The sequence below is a fragment of the Leuresthes tenuis genome, unplaced genomic scaffold (assembly GCF_036924035.1).
Source record: "Leuresthes tenuis unplaced genomic scaffold, fLeuTen1.0.hap1 SCAF_4, whole genome shotgun sequence".
Lineage (NCBI taxonomy): Eukaryota > Metazoa > Chordata > Actinopteri > Atheriniformes > Atherinopsidae > Leuresthes > Leuresthes tenuis.
In genome coordinates, this window is record NW_027325358.1 from 23,408,005 (window position 1) to 23,427,195 (window position 19,191).

At 40.6% G+C, this 19,191-nt stretch overlaps 1 protein-coding gene across 1 annotated transcript in view; it reads right to left on the bottom strand.

The window, feature by feature from the left end:
* ank2a (ankyrin 2a, neuronal) overlaps nucleotides 1–19,191 on the bottom strand; it is a 92,672-nt gene that overhangs the window by 43,230 nt on the left and 30,251 nt on the right. Inside the window, exons 14-37 of the mRNA XM_072383310.1 lie at nucleotides 18,847–19,044; nucleotides 18,607–18,705; nucleotides 17,653–17,751; nucleotides 17,294–17,491; nucleotides 17,068–17,166; nucleotides 16,026–16,124; nucleotides 15,765–15,863; nucleotides 15,567–15,665; nucleotides 15,356–15,428; nucleotides 14,309–14,435; nucleotides 14,090–14,168; nucleotides 13,878–13,981; nucleotides 12,671–12,706; nucleotides 11,875–12,099; nucleotides 11,639–11,737; nucleotides 11,011–11,165; nucleotides 10,593–10,804; nucleotides 9,922–10,129; nucleotides 9,490–9,586; nucleotides 9,131–9,359; nucleotides 8,287–8,412; nucleotides 8,081–8,203; nucleotides 7,944–7,976; nucleotides 7,820–7,841 (exon numbers count right to left, since the gene is read on the bottom strand). Coding sequence (XP_072239411.1) covers nucleotides 7,820–7,841; nucleotides 7,944–7,976; nucleotides 8,081–8,203; nucleotides 8,287–8,412; nucleotides 9,131–9,359; nucleotides 9,490–9,586; nucleotides 9,922–10,129; nucleotides 10,593–10,804; nucleotides 11,011–11,165; nucleotides 11,639–11,737; nucleotides 11,875–12,099; nucleotides 12,671–12,706; nucleotides 13,878–13,981; nucleotides 14,090–14,168; nucleotides 14,309–14,435; nucleotides 15,356–15,428; nucleotides 15,567–15,665; nucleotides 15,765–15,863; nucleotides 16,026–16,124; nucleotides 17,068–17,166; nucleotides 17,294–17,491; nucleotides 17,653–17,751; nucleotides 18,607–18,705; nucleotides 18,847–19,044 — 2,938 coding nt within the window. The remainder of the gene's footprint in view (nucleotides 1–7,819; nucleotides 7,842–7,943; nucleotides 7,977–8,080; nucleotides 8,204–8,286; nucleotides 8,413–9,130; nucleotides 9,360–9,489; nucleotides 9,587–9,921; nucleotides 10,130–10,592; nucleotides 10,805–11,010; nucleotides 11,166–11,638; nucleotides 11,738–11,874; nucleotides 12,100–12,670; nucleotides 12,707–13,877; nucleotides 13,982–14,089; nucleotides 14,169–14,308; nucleotides 14,436–15,355; nucleotides 15,429–15,566; nucleotides 15,666–15,764; nucleotides 15,864–16,025; nucleotides 16,125–17,067; nucleotides 17,167–17,293; nucleotides 17,492–17,652; nucleotides 17,752–18,606; nucleotides 18,706–18,846; nucleotides 19,045–19,191) is intronic.

Consider the following 19,191-nt stretch of genomic DNA (forward strand, 5'->3'; position numbering starts at 1 on the left):
TTCTACTGTCTTTTGTCAGGATAATTTCTTTGAAGCTCTCATTTACAAGATCCTCCTCTAGGAGGCTTTGTTTTGTCTCTGGCTTTTCTTCGAGATATTCATCTAGGTCATTGCCAAGAAGCGACAACATGCCTGACATATTCTTATCAGTTGTCAACTGCTGGTGTTGTGCCTGTCTCTCGATGTAAACTTGTTGGAACGGGGTCTCTGATACTGAACTTGATGTAGGTTCTTTGATACCAACTTCCTCAGTCAGCAATTCTTCACTTTCTTGTTCCTCAGTTTTGTCTTCCAAATGTCTACTTGTCTGTATTATTTGTGAGCAGCTTTCATGGACAAGATCCTCTTCTGCATGGCTTTGTGTTGTCACTGGATGTTCTTCGAGATATTCATCAAGGTCACTACTCAGAAGCGACAACATGCCTGACATATTCTTCTCAGTTGTAGACTGCTGGTGTTGTGCCTGTCTCTCAATGTGAACTTGTTGAAATGGAGTCTCTGATACTGAACTTGGTATTTGTTCTTCGACTCCAACTTCATCCTTCTGCAAGTTTTCCTTAGCTTCTTCCCAAATCCTGTCTTCTAAATGTTGTCTTGTCAGTATCATTTGTGAGCAGCTTTCATGGACTAGATCCATGTCAGTGTGGCTTTGCTTAGACTCTGGCTTTTCTTTGAGGTATTCATCTAGATCACTACCCAGAAGCGATAACATGCCTGACATATTCTTCTCAGTTGTAGACTGCTGGTGTTGTGCCTGTCTCTCGATGTAAACTTGTTGGAACGGGGTCTCTGATATGGAACTTGATGTAGGTTCTTTGATACCAACTCCCTCAGTCAGCAATTCTTCACTTTCTTGTTCCTCAGTCCTGTCTTCTAAATGTCTACTTGTCTGTATTATTTGTGAGCAGCTTTCATGGACAAAATCCTCCTCTGGGAGGCTTTGTGTTGTCACTGGATGTTCTTCGAGATATTCATCTAGGTCACTACCCAGAAGAGATAACATGCCTGACATATTCTTCTCTGTTGTAGACTGCTGGTGTTGTGTCTGTCTCTCGATGTGAACTTGTTGAAATGGGGTCTCTGATACTGAACTTGGTGTGAGTTCTTTGACTCCAACTTCATAATTTTGAAAGTCTTCCTTAGTTTCATCCCCAGTCCTGTCTTCTAAATGTTGACTTGTCTGTATCATTTGTGAGCAGCTTTCATGGACAAGATCCTCCTCTACATGGCTGTGTGTTGTCATTGGATTTTCTTCGAGATATTCATCTAGGTCATTGCCAAGAAGCGACAACATGCCTGATATATTTTTATCAGTTGTCAACTGCTGGTGTTGTGCCTGTCTCTCGATATAAACTTGTTGGAACGGGGTCTCTGATACGGAACTTGATGTAAGTTCTTTGATACCAACTTCCTCAGTCATCAATTCTTCACTGTCTTGTTCCTCAGTTTTGTCTTCTAAATGTCTACTTGTCTGTATTATTTGTGAGCAGCTTTCTTGGACAAGATCCTCCTCTGCATGGCTTTGTGTTGTCACTGGATGTTCTTCGAGATATTCATCAAGGTCACTACTCAGAAGCGACAACATGCCTGACATATTCTTCTCAGTTGTAGACTGCTGGTGTTGTGCCTGTCTCTCAATGTGAACTTGTTGAAATGGAGTCTCTGATACTGAACTTGGTATTTGGTCTTCGACTCCAACTTCATCCTTCTGCAAGTTTTCCTTAGCTTCTTCCCAAATCCTGTCTTCTAAATGTTGTCTTGTCAGTATCATTTGTGAGCAGCTTTCATGGACTAGATCCATGTCCGTGTGGCTTTGCTTAGACACTGGCTTTCCTTTGAGGTATTCATCGAGGTCACTACCCAGAAGTGACAACATGCCTGACATATTCTTTTCAGTTGTAGACTGCTGGTGTTGTGCCTGTCTCTCAATGTAAACTTGTTGGAACGGGGTCTCTGATACTGAACTTGATGTAGGTTCTTTGATACCAACTTCCTCAGTCAGCAATTCTTCACTTTCTTGTTCCTCAGTTTTGTCTTCTAAATGTCTACTTGTCTGTATTATTTGTGAGCAGCTTTCATGGACAAGATCCTCCTCTGCATGGCTTTGTGTTGTCACTGGATGTTCTTCGAGATATTCATCAAGGTCCCTACTCAGAAGCGACAACATGCCTGACATATTCTTCTCAGTTGTAGACTGCTGGTGTTGTGCCTGTCTCTCGATATAAACTTGTTGGAACGGGGTCTCTGATACGGAACTTGATGTAGGTTCTTTGATACCAACTTCCTCAGTCAGTAATTCTTCACTTTCTTGTTCCTCAGTTTTGTCTTCCAAATGTCTACTTGTCTGTATTATTTGTGAGCAGCTTTCATGGACAAGATCCTCCTCTGCATGGCTTTGTGTTGTAATTGGATGTTCTTCAAGGTATTCATCAAGATCACTACTCAGAAGCGACAACATGCCTGACATATTCTTCTCAGTTGTAGACTGCTGGTGTTGTGTCTGTCTCTCGATGTGAACTTGTTGAAATGGGGTCTCTGATACTGAACTTGGTGTGAGTTCTTTGACTCCAACTTCATAATTTTGAAAGTCTTCCTTAGTTTCATCCCCAGTCCTGTCTTCTAAATGTTGACTTGTCTGTATCATTTGTGAGCAGCTTTCATGGACAAGATCCTCCTCTACATGGCTGTGTGTTGTCATTGGATTTTCTTCGAGATATTCATCTAGGTCATTACTCAGAAGCGACAACATGCCTGACATATTCTTCTCTGTTGTAGACTGCTGGTGTTGTGTCTGTCTCTCGATGTGAACTTGTTGAAATGGGGTCTCTGATACTGAACTTGGTGTGAGTTCTTTGACTCCAACTTCATAATTTTGAAAGTCTTCCTTAGTTTCATCCCCAGTCCTGTCTTCTAAATGTTGACTTGTCTGTATTATTTGTGAGCAGCTTTCATGGACAAGATCCTCCTCTGCATGGCTTTGTGTTGTCATTGGATTTTCTTCGAGATATTCATCTAGGTCATTACCAAGAAGCGACAGCATGCCTGACATATTCTTCTCAGTTGTAGACTGCTGGTGTTGTGTCCGTCTTTCAACATGAACTTGTTGGAATGGGGTTTCTGATGCTGAACTCAATATCAGCTCTCTGACTCCAGCTTCACTTCTGTGCAGGTATTCATGACCCTTCTCCCCAATCTGGTCTTCCAGATCATCACTTCCCAGTATTATTTCTCTGCAGCTTTCATGGACTAGATCCTCATTTGGATGGCTTTGTTCTGTAACTGGCATTTCTTTGAGGTATTTGTCTAAGTCACTACTGAGAAGTGACAACATGCCTGACATGTTTTTCTCAGTTGTAGACTCTTGTACCTCTCTCTCATTGCAAATTTCTTTGATTGGAGTCTCTAACACTGCACCTGGAATCGGCTCTTCAGCTTCAACCACATTAACCTCTGTATATCCTTGTATCTCTGCACTTACCTCATCCTTCACATGAGCACTCGATGATTTGCAGATTTTGGTGTGAGTATCTTTTTCAAAGTCCACCTGAAGAACATCCTCCTCTGGAATACTATTATTCACTAGCCTGTTCAGGAGATCCTGTTCTAAATCACTGTTCATCAGTGATGCCTGGAGAGATGTGTCCATTCCTGTGTGGATTTGTTGAAGTGATGGCTCCTTGATTTTGACCTCTGTTTCTTCATTGTCACTATGAGTAGGGAGCAGTTTGCTTTCATGGTCAACAGTATTTTTTTCACTTGCTTCATAAGTATTTTCATCACATGAAGATGTGCTATACTTTTCTTCTTTACTTGTAGAGAAAGTAAACATTTCATTGGTCGTTTGGTGGGTTGCTGTGAGTGTTTCAGAATTTTCTTTCACTTCTGAGCTGGAACAAGAGGTCCTCATATCAACACTAACGTCTGAGGATTCAGACAGGCCTTCATGCTTGGGACTCACAAAACTTTGAGGACTTATGTCTTCCCCAAAACAGGGACTGTAAATGGATAGTGGATTTGACACAAAATCATCACCCAAGGTTTCCTCCTGAGGTACCCCCAGCTGATAGTTAACATCTGCAGTTGTTGATGTTTGTCTAAACAGTTGATACTCAGGACTGTCCTCAAGCTCAGCTTTTATGTCAGCAGTGAAGTCCTCAGAAGGTCTGCGATCAGGGCTGATCTGAGTATCATCAGAAAAACCCCTTACGGCTATGAATGGTTCCTCTAACTGCATCCGGTTTATTCCTTTTCCTGGCAACTGTTGCTTTTCTCTCTTAGGACTAACCCTTCCATGATCAAACTGAATACTCTTTGCATTTTTCACTGTCTCCCCAAAAAGAGTTATATCTGAACTTTGTTGTGAATCATCAGTGTTATCTCTCTTTGAGCCTACAGTTTGGGCCTCTAAATCAAACATTCCATATTCATTGACATCACTTTGTGTTGTGGAAAATGTGGTAGTACTGTGTTCAGGTCTTTTAATCTCTTCAGGGCCTCCAGGTCCAAGCACTTCAACTTGAGATTCCAGAGATTCCTGCTTTGTCTGGATTGTTTTCATCTGCTTCTTTACAGACATAGTGTTGTTTACTGGCACTTCTGCCACCTTGATGGTGAGTCCTTCATAACTTTGCTCTCTGACAAAGCTTGCTTGTTGATCGTCTAAGTCTGTTTGGTCAGATGTCCTCATATTTGGCTCTTCTAAAGGACTTTGTTTCACTGTCTGTATCTCATCCTCATTCTGGAATGTTTTCATCAGCTCCTTCACAGACATACTGTGCTTCTCTGACTCCTCCTTCTGTGGGCTAACACTAATAGGGTCATACTGAACTGTATCAGCAACTTGTACTGTCTTTCCCAAGATGGAAACATCTGAAATTAACAGCGATTCATCAGAATGATGTTGAGTTGGAAGCATCTCTTCAGAGGCTTCAGATTCAGATATTAGTGTAGAAATATAAGGAGCCGTGGTTTTATGCTCTAAAGGCCCAGGTTTAGTTTCTGGGGTATCCTGTTTTGTTTGGAATATTTTCATCCGCTCTTTCACAGACAGAGTCTCCTTATCTAGCAACTCATCACTGTCATGCAAGTCTTTGTGTGGGCTTTCATCACTTCTAACGTCATACTGAACTGTATCAGCAAACTTCACTGTCTTTCCAGTGGAAACCCTTTCTGATGTTAACAGTCTTTCCTCAACGTTATCTCTATTTAGGCTTACTGGTTCATCCCTTGTGCCTGTTTTAGCACACGTTTTTACATCCTGATGTTGATGGAAAGTCATGGGGCTGTGAGTTTGGATTTGTGATTTTGGCTCATGTGTAGCACTCTGATCCATCTCCTGTATTGTTTCAGAAGCTGGTGATTCAGATACCAATGTTGTAGGTACTACTTTGTGTTCAAAAAGCCCAGATTTACATTTTGAGGGGTCCTGCCCAGTTTGGAATGCCTTCATCAGCTCCTTCACTGACATAGTTTCTTCTAATCGTTCTGTCTGAGATCCTGGAGATTTAGGAGACTTGGGAACTATGGGAAGTTCTGGCATGGTTCCCTCTGTCTTCTCTGTGGTGAGAGAAGATTTTGCCTCACATGTTACACCTTGAATATCTTTTTGCATTTCTTCCTCTTCAACTTTGCTCTGTAAAGCTTTAACTTTGTCCTTTATAGACCCAATAGATGTCTCAACAACTAGAGGAGAAGGTGGAGGTTCCATAACTGCGGTGGTTGCAAGGCTGTCCCTAAGAACAACATCACCATCTAAAGACTCCTCAGAACTCACTCTTTCCAGCTCTCCCTCAGAGCTGCTACACCTAGACCTTTCTCTTTCTCTAAGTTTCTTTCTAATAGGTTTCTTGATATCTGGGGGACGCCGTTTGCCATCACGCTTTATGATAGCCTCCTCAGATCTGTCCAGAACAAGATCTTCTTGGGAATCATATGTCACAGGAGGTCTCTGTTCCACATGATCTATCATTGAGACAACACCTATCATGTCTTTCGCCTCTGTGTCAACCCGGCTTAAAGCTTTAATGCAAGGTTCTTGTGAGACTGGTTCTTCAAAAGCTTTCACCTCATAGAGTGAAGATTCCTCTTTTTTAGCACCATCTTGTTGCGTTATTGGCCTACTATTAGTCAACCCATCTTTGTGAATTTCTCTAACCTTTTCTAGCCTGAACGGCTCCAAAACAGCATGAGACTCTTTTTCTTCCAACCCTCCAGCTCCAGCTCTCTCCTGATACACATCTGCAATAAAAACTGCAGAAGTTTTGATGTCCGACATGTCTGACAGGAGGTCTGGACTTGCAAGCGTTGCAGGATCAAGAGGTTGGTTAGTTCTGAAGGAGAGTGTCTCAGTTGACTCTGATTCATCATCTTCAATGAAAGAAGTTTCAGAACCAAAAAGGGTAAAGAACATAAGGGACAAATGAAGCGGGGAAAGAGAGACATCAGAAAACTGTCATCAAGACAATGTCATAAAAAATCCATGTTCAGTTCACAGAGTAAGAGGGAGACTGGAAAGGCAGGGATAAGGAAGTCTTGAAAAGAAGGCCAAAAAGAAGATGATAAAGTAGTCCAGAAAAGTTTGAAGGGGAGAAGAGCAGCCACAGCATAAGCAAAGCGGAGAGGAGTAACTAAAGGTAGGTAGAAATTGGACTTAATAATATAATAAAAATCTGAATTATTTGATTTCTATGTATTTTGATGTCTCATACAGAATGTACAAACAGGACAAAACAGAACAGAGAAACTTTCATATGGCACAAAAAGACAACAAGACTGGGTAACAGACAAACAAACCTTCTCAAGATTGCTGCTAACATGGCCGTGTCTGCCTACAAATTAAAACGATAAAACACTTAAAGAAAATTAAGGTTTTTAGCGAATGGTGTAGATGAGCAGTCAATAAGCTAATATTCATGTCAAGTGATATCACTGCAATATTAAAAATATCTAATATCTGTAAAGTTTAAAATGTGTAAATGCTACTTTTAGATTTACTATGTTTTGTGACCTTATGGCACTATGAACTTATACAAAGAAAAAGGAATACAATGTGATGTGAAATAATGCTAAACTGATTTGAAGTGTTATTCAAAATGTGGGAAAGAAATGAAAAAATCATGCAAAAATGTATGATGACAATAAGAATAAAGCAACAAATGCAGACACTGGAAATAAAGAACAAACAACCTGAAATATTTTTTGTTAAGTTTGTGTTTCAGCACATCACTGGTAAAAGTGTTAGATGAATGTAAACTGAAAATGTGAAATGAGTCAAAATGAATACCTCTCACATATTGCTACCATAAAACAATTATTTTCAAGTTAAGGTGAACTTAGCACAGATGCTGTTAAAATCAAAACAATTTTTTGAATGAAAAGTATTATTTTGACCTCAATTGATGAACAATTAAAAACAAAACATGAAGCTTTTGGAGAGATGTAAATGCTTGAGGGAGGAGAAAGTCAATGCAGTCTGGAGTGGGGGAATCACAGCCATAGCATAGCTGCCAATAACAAACATGTAAGTACCAACAATGTTAGTAAAGCAAAATAAGAGAGCAGGGAAAATCTAAATAAATGTGTAAGGTTTTTTTTTTTAACAAACACATCACAACCTTTATGATAAGTAATCTTATGTCAATCAAATGATGTATCTCCACTTTAGAGTCCTATATAACATACAGTCTAAGATACCCGCAACTGTTTTGGTCTCATGCATGAATCTATCCGGTATTCAAGTCATTATATGCAAAAACATCTGAAAATAATTCATTTCTGAAACTCAAATGATGAGAATGAGTATCGCGGAACAACAACTTACATTTCTTTTCACTCTTGTCACTCTGCAAAAAAAAAAGGTTTAAAACATAATCGTTAGAATCTAATCATGTTACCATTCTTTCAGCAACAGTCTAACAGTATCCTTTAAACCTTTCTGTTTTTACCTCATCATCTCCATCTTGGTCTGAATCAGACTCCTCGAGAGAAGAATAAAAATAGGTGAAAGCAGTGTTTCGGTCACAGCAGTCAGAAATGATGCACATAATGAAATAAATACCAACTTAGAAATATTCAGACTCACCTTTGAGTATGCTGGGAGAGTGATGTTTAGATTGCAGATAGCGTTGTGGTTAAGACTCCGGTATGTGCGTGGTTCCTTGGTGAAAGACAAGCGACCGCATGGCTCTTGTGCTGTGTCCCTGATCTGTTCATTGATAAAAGTTATCAGCTCACGGTATGCATGTAAGTTGTATTTTGATTTGTGACTAGTTGATTGTACTGTCATACTTTAATAAAGAGGGCCAGTCTGTTCTCTTTGAAGGCAAAGAAACTGAACACATGGTGCTGTCCACTCTTGGTAAGTGGCACCAGATTTCCAAAGCAGTCGGCATATATAGGTTTTCCCTCCAGCACCTGTATGAGGATACAACAGTTATTTCAGGACTCATTCAAACCATTAGTCCATATCCAACCTTTGAAAGCATTATCAGGACACAAATAACAATCAGTTGGCTAAATTCTTCTATTTGAACCTATTCAAATTCTTTGTAATCTGCTCTTTCATCCGTTTTATTTTCACTCCCTCGGCATTCAGGATACTAATTTGGCAGTAGTTCTACCATTCCTTGTCTCACTCCCTTTAGGTCAACAGTCAGTACCTCTCCATGCATACAAGTATAAGATGGGAATCAATCTATTGCTCAAAGTATGTCAGGTGCTACAATAGGTGGCCATATGCCCTCGTTTAACTTGTTAGAATTGGGCTTTTTTTTACCTAATAAGTCACAGACAAAAACCACTGACAAACTATTTTAGCTGGCACATTGGTACCAAGTCAAGCAGTGACTTGGACATCTTTACACATCTGTACACTATGTACATGAATGCGTTTTCTCGGTCAAAGCCTGCAATTGGAACTGTGTAGCATGTACCACATGCCTTGGTCAGTCTGAGCCTCACTGAACATTCGACTCTCTGGCACATTATTTGAATGTGGTCACCCGATTATAGTGATTTCCGTTTGAGTAACCAGTTTACGTGCATTTTCAATTTTTTTTCAAATGTCATGTAAATATACTGACTTTTTCCCACTGTTCCCTCTACTTATGTCTTCCCCACAATAACACTGCACCTCAACATCTCGGCTGCGGGCAACTTCAGTGAAGTTCTCTTGCTGCTCCAGCGTTTTGTCCATCTTGTCGTCTGTCATGCAGAAACAGCGCAAACGGGCCTCAATGGGGTCCAGCGTCTTAGCAAAAATGACAAACTTAGCCATGTATGGGACACAGATGATTTCTCTGTACAGCTGAGAGCCAAAACTGACAGACTCTTGAATCTGTCTGCAGTCTATCAGCCAGAACCTGCAAATATAAATCAGACTTTTAGTTATAAACAGATAGACATACCCAGAAATAACGACGAGTTTAAAAGAAGATTGAACGTAAGCGTAAGATACCTGCCCCCACATGTAAAAGGAAATAAACAGCTCACCGTGCAGACACATTTGTGGTGAAGGAAACACATTGGTTAACAAAGGTGAGAGGTGTGGAGCCAGTGATGTCTTCCCATTGGGCAGGAGTGGTTCCCCCTGAAACACAGACCAAAGGCTTGTCATCTAAATTGTAACACCGGCTCACTCATTTCTTACTAATTTGTGGAAATTTCAATTTTCTACTCAAGCAAGTAAGCCAAGACAGGCACCCAAAACTAAGACTGGCATTTTACATTTTATTAGTCAAGTCAGTTCATATTCATAGCCCAGTTTTATAAACATTAAATGTTTTCCAAAAGTGCTTTACAGAAAGAATCTAAAAACGGGAAATAATTTGAAATCACCAGAAACACCTCATTATACTCAATATTAGAGATGTTTTCATTCTGATATTGTTAATTCATTGTACATATATTTTTTTCAGTACTTACCTGTAATACTGCAAAGCAAACGCAGAGTGGGGGTCTCCCCACTGAACACTGAATTAGGCCCATCACTAATGGAGTTCTTGGGAATTGGGATTGTCATAGTGATTGGTTTATGGAATTTTCTCCGTCTTGGCTCCAACGTGACAATGGGACTGAATGTGGCTTTATTGCCAAGAACCTTTCGCACCATCTCAACATCAATGGGCTGAGCCTAGAACAAAGCAGAAAATGTGTCAACGCAGATAGAAAGACATAATTCCCAGCAGTCTATTGTTCTGTTGCTTCTAATGGATAATGTTTGTAAACACATTTTGCACAGAAATCTGCAGCATCTGCGGGAAAGAGACCAGATTTTTGGAATGGGATGCTTTCAGGTTTCCATTTGTAGTTTGAGTAGTATTGACCAACCACATTAGAGACGGCTTTCATTGCTCCGCCTCTTTTCTCCTCCACAAGGACAAAAGAGGCAGAGCACACTGGGCAAAAAGCAATGTACGAGCCACTGTCTAATGACAATTAAAGTCATTAAAACTTTAATAATAAAAAAAAGCTTTAGATATCACCCAAAGCCAAGAAATACTGACTTGCCCCCAGAGGCATAGTCTTAAGACAACAACCCGTGGATTTCCACATTGTTCAACTTATCAATGAGCATTATTGTGTCCTCTATGTACCTGTAGCCCAACTCTAATCTTCTTCGTGAGGGCACCTTCAGGGAAGACAGCCTGGACCTGGGGTACGAGGGTACTACTGAGGACCCCGCCCTCTGGACCAATGAAATGACTGTCCTGCTTTATCCTTGACACCACAGCAAAATACTGTGGGAAGTCCCTGGTAATGATGCGGCAGATTCTTTTCTTCTCAAGCTCTTCAGGGGAATCCAGTTCTGTGAGAATTAGAGACAATATTACTATTTACTTTTATACTTATTAGCTGTTTTTCCTATTTCACACCATCATCTAAGCAATTGAACTTATGAAAGCCAAACTTTGTCCAGCTTCACTGATGTACCCTATCCTGTGCTACATGTAATTCAGATCATTTTGTGGCAGTAAGTTTCTGTGCTGATTGTTTCCCTTCTCAGTTCCTTACTTTCATCCATGCCGTTAAGTATCTGGTTCAGTTCCTCCTCTGTGAAGTCACAATGGTGTTCCTTCCAGCTCTCTCCTGTTTCACTCCTTAAGATGACAAGCTCTCGCTCTGTGCCCCGCAGAGCGGCAAAATGAGGAATCTCTACAATCACGGGCCTAAAGAGGGTTTAAAATGTCAAATCAAAAACAAATTGTACTTAAAAGTAGATGTTTGTCAGAGCTGGCTTCAGATATAATCACAGAAAATATAATCAAGAGAAACTCATGTTTCAAATTTGACCGTTTCATGCTAAGAGAAACAAACAGCTATAAAAAAGGAATTGGAAAATGTCAACATAATGTCAACATAAAGAAAACACTCATTCCACATCAGGCAAGCAGAATCCAACTGGAAACAAGACTGGAGACTTAGGAAAGCATGGAGGATACTCAACAACATATGGTGACAGGTAGCTTCAGATGAAGACTCGGAAGGAAACCAAATGAAATGAAAACAACCAAAGGTTTCTACAACGTAGTGTAATTATAAAGAAAATGTATCTATTGAGGTGGGCACAGGGGAAAATAAATGGGTGGGGTAAGTGACGAGGATTCCAAGGTGGCCCGATGTCCCCCTCCCATGATCCTACCCGAGGAACTTGGTTCCTGGAGGACCCAGCTGCAGGATGCGACTGACCAGGCTCTCACCCTCATTCAGAGGGGGTGGAGCTGTAGGAAGGTGAAGCTTACTAATCCATAGGCAGCACAGAGGAGGAGTGAAGAAGAAAGTATGAACACACAACACAACCGTGTAAACACATTCACAGAGGCAAACACAAACTCAAGCTCTCACACAATCAGTACACACACTCAAACTTTCACCTACCCCAGGAACTGAGCTCCAGTAGGTCCCACTTCTATAATGCGACCTGCCAGCCCTTCACCCTCCACCATAGGGGGCATTGAGGCCAAACGATGTCTCTTCACCAGCCTGCAGGTCACCCGCGTAGGTGCAGAACACTTTCTTGGGGGTACGATGATTCGCAGGCCATTGTGACGGCAACCACGCATAGCTCCGCCTCTGGCGTCGACCATGAAACTGACCAGGAAGCTAAACAGAGACACCCCAGCAAAGGATAAACTGGTATATGGCCTAAATAAAGATTGCAGTATTTCTAACAGATGTTTAGCCCGTCTGTAAACTTCCATGCAGACAAAGCAAACAAAGCAAAAAATGCGAAAGGCTGCTTTGATGACATGAGTAGAGACACTGAACAAGCAGAACAACAAACTTCTGTGCCTTCAGAGGCAACAGATTAGAAAAGTGTAGAACCACATTACTGATTTAGTAGGTTTTATGTTAATGGTCGAGAATAAAAAAGTTCTGAATATGGTGTAATCATCCTATTAATGTTAAACAGAAACTCATTGTTGCAACATTTATTTCAGAAATGATAAAAATCATGTCGGGACTATGTATCTGCGGATCATCAAGATTAAAGGACTCAGCTCTGCATGAAGAATAAAAAAACTTGGTTAGAGCATTGCTAGTTAACAAAATCCAAACTCCTGGTAATATAAAGTCATGCAATCCAAAACCATGCACAGAAACAGGATGGGAATGAGGAGCTCACTGAATAGTGACTTTGAGAAGGAGAAAAGTTGTTAAAATAAAGTATCACCTGCTGTTGTCATGGTCTAGGCATGGAGAGGAACGGCTAGGAGCAAAACACAGCAACACACACACACACACACACACACAAAACACCAACAAAACCAAGAGAAGAGAATGCAAAAGAAGCAACAAGAGAGTAAACAAAGAGAAAGAGAGAATAAAGAATGAGTAAGAGTGAGACCGACCAGACACAGGAATACACAGCAGCAAAAATGAAGGTAGGGAGAGTAGGAAACACAGACATGAAGAGCTAAAAAAATAATATATGAAAAAAGTAAATTTGATTTGGACGTGACTCGTGTACACTTAACTGTCAACAAAAGTGCACAAGCAGCGTGTTAAACCTCAATCCTAACTCTGGCATGAAAACAGACAGGTGGGAGTCTCTCTGAAGCGAGACAGTACAAAGCACGTTGTTTTGTTTTGCATCTATAATGTTCAATATAAATGTGTCTTCAGTGGTACAGAACATGTGGACTCAGAATCAGACCTGAAAAAAGGTCAATAGAGCTGTTTGAATTGACATGAAAAATAATCGTGAAGCTATTTTTGCAGCCAACCCTTTGGCATGTTGCACAGCTGCATGAGACTCTATAAATCAAAGCAGCAGATGATCACAGGAACAGTTTGTGAGCCCAACATGTACAACTTTGCACACTAAAATAAGGCTCTGAATCCCAAATGATCACCTTCCAGATGTGCAGACAGCCCACAAACGTTTGTGCATACATTGACAAGCTCCTCTGACGTGTCAAGTGTGCTAAGGTGCGGACTGTGAGGGGATGTAGCATGAGACCTGACTTGGAGAGTGCACGTGTTTTCATGAAGACGGACTGAACTTCCGAACCTTTCATCAGGGATTTTCATGAATTTTAAAAACAATTAACACTGCAGGGGCCAGAACACATTACATATAAACATAAAAATGTTCCCTCCCTGAGCAGCTTTTTACACTTATTTAACAAAATAACATCTGGATCAAATCTGAAATTCTGAGGAAGTCGGTGATCTAAATGGTTTCTCTGGAAGTCACTAAAAAGTGAACTAGATTTGGATAGCACGATAAACATGTTGACTCAATGAGAAAGCAGCTGTGAAGCCTGCAAGTGTGTCGAATCTGGACATTTGTATGCACGTCTGCACATATAAAAAGTGAGAATTTGTATGTAAAAGTTTCTGGGAGTGTCTGTGTGTGTGTGTGTGTGTTGGTATACCCAGAGTGAAGCAGACTGGAGGACAGCACAACATTATCAAGGTGTTCAGCACCCCAACTCAGCCGGAACGAGTCCTTCTCATGTTCTCTAGACAACGCCGACACCTACAGACCAACAAACATCAGCTGGTCAGTTGGCGAAAGCAAAGCCTGAGAAAAACAAATACTTTCACTAAATTTACAACACACACTCTCCGTATACTCAGTACTCACTTGCTGGCTTGTCAGCAGGTCCTCAATGAGAACTCCTTCTCTCTGATGGAAGCTTTGGTGAATAGGAGTGTGCTGTGGCCTGTTGGAAAGCAACATTTTCTGACTGCCTGTGTGTATGTGGTCAGCCAATCAGCAGCTGATGAAGGTGCAAGCGAGGTGTTGTCACTTATACAGTGCAATTACTCTGTGAAGCTAAAGCATGTGTGTGTTGTTTGTGACCTGTCCAGGTTGTGGCTCAAATAGCTGAAACCGTCCAGATAATGTCCTGGCAGAGAGTCGTCTCCCAGCTCTCGGAGGTCTTCTGCTCTCAGGTACTCCCCTCCATCACCTGTCATAGTGTCCTCACCTGTAAAACAGACATTTATGCTGCCATACAAATATTCCAGCAACTCTTACAAGTAATAACTATTAACTCTATCAGCTCATTGAACCCTCAGAGAATCTGATTGAGAAGCTTCAGTCATATAAAATTAGTATAATATGCAATATGAAATGAAACAATTATCATCATAATTGTTATGATCATCTCCACAGTCCCCTTTGCTCCAAAATGCAGATCCTCGTGCAGTTAGTATTTTCCAGTTAGGGCCATAAACACACATACTGTACTGTACTTAACTAGTTCCTTTTTTCTTTAATTTTATTATTATTAATTATCATATGTTCCTGTTTTGTTTTTGTCTCTTGTACGTTCAGTTAATCTGTAACTTTGTGTTTTGCTGCTAACTACCTAAAACAGGTCTCTCTTGCAAATGAGACCCTGGGTCTCAATGAGATTTTACCTGTATAAATAAAGGTTATTAAAAAAGTTTTAAAAATTCCACTGAAATCTGAGTAGAACCAATGAACTATAACGCATTAGATCAAAGAAGGATCTTAAAACAGTCAATGAGATGCACAACAACAACACACACACATATTGGATGTACTATGCAGTTAATATGGGGATCACAAAGTTGAGAGCACATGGCTAAAGACAAAATTCTCACAATCCTTTTGCTGGAAAAAATTCAATGTAGCACTGCACAGCAAACTGGCAGAGCAGAGCAGACATTTAGCTGTACCTTCCAACTGCACACACATCTCAGATATTGGTTCATCTTCCACCCTCAGAGCTATGAGACGACATTTTTTTGTCATTTTTATCATTTTGTATCATTGCACAGAGGAAAAGGTGTGGACGATTCGATATTTTGCTTATTAGCAATAAGCTTTATGACCTTTTTACTGATCAGCAGCACATTACGTTTGATTGGAAAAACGTACCTTCTTCATCAGATACATCAAGGATCTCAGTCATGGTTTCTGGAACATTGAGTTTGTGTTTTTCTGTCACCGTCTGGCATGAAAGCCATCCACAGTCATAAAAATAAAACCAAAAAAAAAACCCACACACAAGAGTCAAATTAGATTCAGGACGTTTAGAAGAAAATTTACTGGCTCCAGATTTGGAAGCCTAAAGGTACTGCAAGCTCACCGTTGTGGTAGTGATGACCTCTTCAGTGACCACCTTCAGTGTGTCCACCACAGAAATGTAGCCCAGGCGTTTGGCAATCGACAGAGCAGTGTTCCCATTCTAACAGGTCGAAGGACATTTGTGAGAGAAAACAAGAGACTGAGAAAGGACATGCCCACTCTAATGAAAGACATTTTATGTGAGAGGAAAGAGTCTTACAACTGTAGTGGTGTTGGGCTTGGCTCCGTGCTGCAGCAAAACGTTGATTATGTGGGTATTCCCTTGTTGTGCCGCCTGATGAAGTGGTGTGTAACCATTCTGGTAAAAAAGACAAAAAGAAGATGAATAAAATAAAAGACGGAGTGTGATATTTTGTTTATGCACCATGAAAATTCATATGAAAGTGACTAAATGTATTTTCTGATGGCAGATTAAACTGAGCTGTCCTTGCATGCTTCAAATATAAGGTGTGCATACTACCTTGGTTTTGGCATTGACATTGGCTCCTTGCTGTAGCAGGAAGTTAACCATCTTGACATTTCCATAGTGGCACGCCACAATTAGAGGAGTGTATCCAAGCTGCAGTGTTAAGAAGGGAAAAAAAAATGAGCTGATCCAAATAAGTGCCACACTAACTCTTATTTGGCTCTTTTCAACAAAGCCCCCATATTGTATTACACGTTATTAATTCAGACATCAGTATGCCTCTAAAAAGCTAGTAAGTGGCTATGCTGAAGCACAATTAACAAACATGTCAAGTTCCCCTGTGAGTGAGACCGCACAGAATATTCAGCCATGTTAATTAAACCAAACCGTATGGAGGTGAAATGCGTATTTCAAAGAAAACTGTGTATAAACTGTGTATGAACTGAACAACGGCTCATCAGCTCACATTAAAATGAGTAGCAAGATTACCCATCAATCACAAATGCTTGCTAGAGTTTCAAACTAAAAAGAAAAGGAAATAGCTTATTTACATATGTACTGATGTTGTAGTGATTAATGATATTGCTATTAACTTACTTTAAAACAATATTCAAAACTCTATAAAAAAAACTGTCTCATATCTTTAGGGAAACAAGCTTAGCTTAGTTTCTGGCTTAGATATTTGCAAGCCAAGCTAGCTTTCAGTGCTGAAATAACTGCAGCAGCAGAAAGGTGATTCAGTGACCACAGTGAGGCATGGAGAGAGTGTTGTCTGGACTTAGAGATGTTGTAGGCCTGTTATGTTGAGAGGATTTCTGTTAAGGAGAGTTCCCATAGCTAACATTTCCTAAGCAGGGAACAGGAGACACTGTTTTTGGACATTCACATGGAATGCAGCATTTAAGGAAGGAAGTGAATGCACAAAGTAAGACATGTAGAGTAAGACAAGTAGTTTCCAAATATAACTTCTTGCTCATCAAATTGTGTGTACTATGATATGATGTTACTACTCCTAATGACTTTATTTTACTTTGTTTATGTCAGTATATGCTTTGTGGTGTCCTTTGGGTATATGTATGAGTGCTTGAGTTAGTACTTTAGTTTGCTGGTCCAAGTTGGCATCATGTTTCGCTAGCACTTCTGCTGCATTGACCCTGTCTTCTTGGCCTGTGAGATGCAAAGGTGTCAGTCCACTCTGTAAGACAAAAAGCATACACCTTTCAGCTTTCATTTGCAAATTAGCGTGGATGCAAAGCAGTGCACTTTGGACATGAACAGGTGGTTTAAAATCCTAATATTAAAATCTTGTGTGCATGTGTGACCTTAGTGGCAGTGTTGACGTGAGCTCCTTTGCCCAGCAGCAAGCTGACCATCTCAGCGTGTCCCTCCTGGGCAGCCAGGTGCAGGGGGCTGACTCCCTGCTTGGTCAGAACATTGGTTTCTGCTTCATACTGCAGCAGTGCCAAAGCAATGTTTGTCTGGTTCTTTTTGGCTGCAATGTGGAGAGGGGTGTAGCCATTCTGAACAAGGAGGGAGGTTAGTTGTTAAAAACCATGATAACAATCTGAAATCAATGAGCAAAGGCTTCTTAACATTACTTTCAACATCACCTTTTATAAACCCAGCCCTACAAACAATATCAACAACATAAATACATTCTCCTTGTTTAGCTGAGACTTACCTTTGCAGTGGCATGAGGTGATGCTCCTTTATCCAGCAACAGCAGAGCCACCTCTTGGTTGTCATAATGAGCTGCTACATGTAGAGGAGTTAGGCCGTTCTGTGAGAGTAAGCAAGACTCTTAAATGACATTTTATGAAACAACATACCCATTGCATTTTGTCACTCAATTTCCTGTTAAACAGTTTGACTCCATAATACATGTATCTCAGAAATAGCAACTAATCTTATTATTCTACCAATATTAGTATTTTATTGGACTCATATTTGATGCTTTAGTGTTTCATATGATCTGTCTTCCAAACACAAAACCTTATAACCAGGATTGAATTTTTTTTTCCTGGGAAATTTATCAAAAAAAACATGGAAGAGTCGTTCTGCACTTGTGGGGATTTACAAATTTTGTACCATTTAAACACTTTCTTGAATATTTGCACAGCAGCGCGGAGAGGAAATGCTGGGTGGGGCCTGACCAATCAGAGCAGACAGATTTCTGCAAAGTAACAAAGATTGATAAAGTCTAGATACTGGCTATGTTTTGGTACTGAATGTGGCTGCTAACAGCATTTCTAATCACGTCATAATATCAACCTTCTCACATTCGCACAAAAAGATTTTTCTGAAAATCAGTTACAAATGAAATGAGTTTACAGTCGATCTTGGATACCATATAAGTGACTGCAACGTGAATCAGTGGGCAAAGAAACATCTAAGGTGTGTATGCAGGGTAAGGGATAGAGACAGGACTAGCCCCCTTAAGTGCATGCACAAGTCCTGTCTGAGCATGCATACCTCTCTCATTACGTGGCCTCTCACTTCTGTTTTTACATCATATTTGAAAAATTAAACAAGAAAATGGCCGTCCACTTGCCATTTAATGCAAACTTTAATAACATCACTCTGGAGAAACCTTAGATTTTGCTTGAGAATCTGCAAATGTACATCTTGAACCCACCTTGCCAGCGTCATCAAGAAGAGCTTTGCGCTGAAGGAGAAGTTTAGCTACATCAAGGCTTCCATATTTCGCTGCTACATGTAATGGAGTGAATCCTTTCTGTGGAGGTAGAGAGGGGAAACATTCATGTTATACGTTTCCAGAGTTTTTTGTCGTTATGTCTAGCTTTGCATTCATTTGCGTAATAACACAGTGTCTTTTCATCTCTGTCTATAAGCAGCTTTTCTACCCTCGGCTCACCTTGGTGGCCAGTGAGTGGGAGGCTCCGGCCTCCAGCAGCACAGCAGCAGTCTCTACCTGACCCTCTCTGGCTGAAATGTGGAGAGGAGTGTAGCCGTTGGTGGTGGCAGCATCCGGATGGGCCATGTGCTGAAGCAGCAGCTGGACGATATCTGTTTTCCCCAAACGAGATGCAATATGGAGGGGAGTCTGGTCCTCCTGCGGTTAAGGAAAGAGAATGTGTGTTTTTGCAGAGAGGAAACATGGTTAAAGAAATGCTTGCAGAGGTAGCGGAACTGGATAAAACAAAGGCAGCCAGAGAGTAACCTTTAAACATAAGCAATAAAGGTCTGCCTGCATTTCACT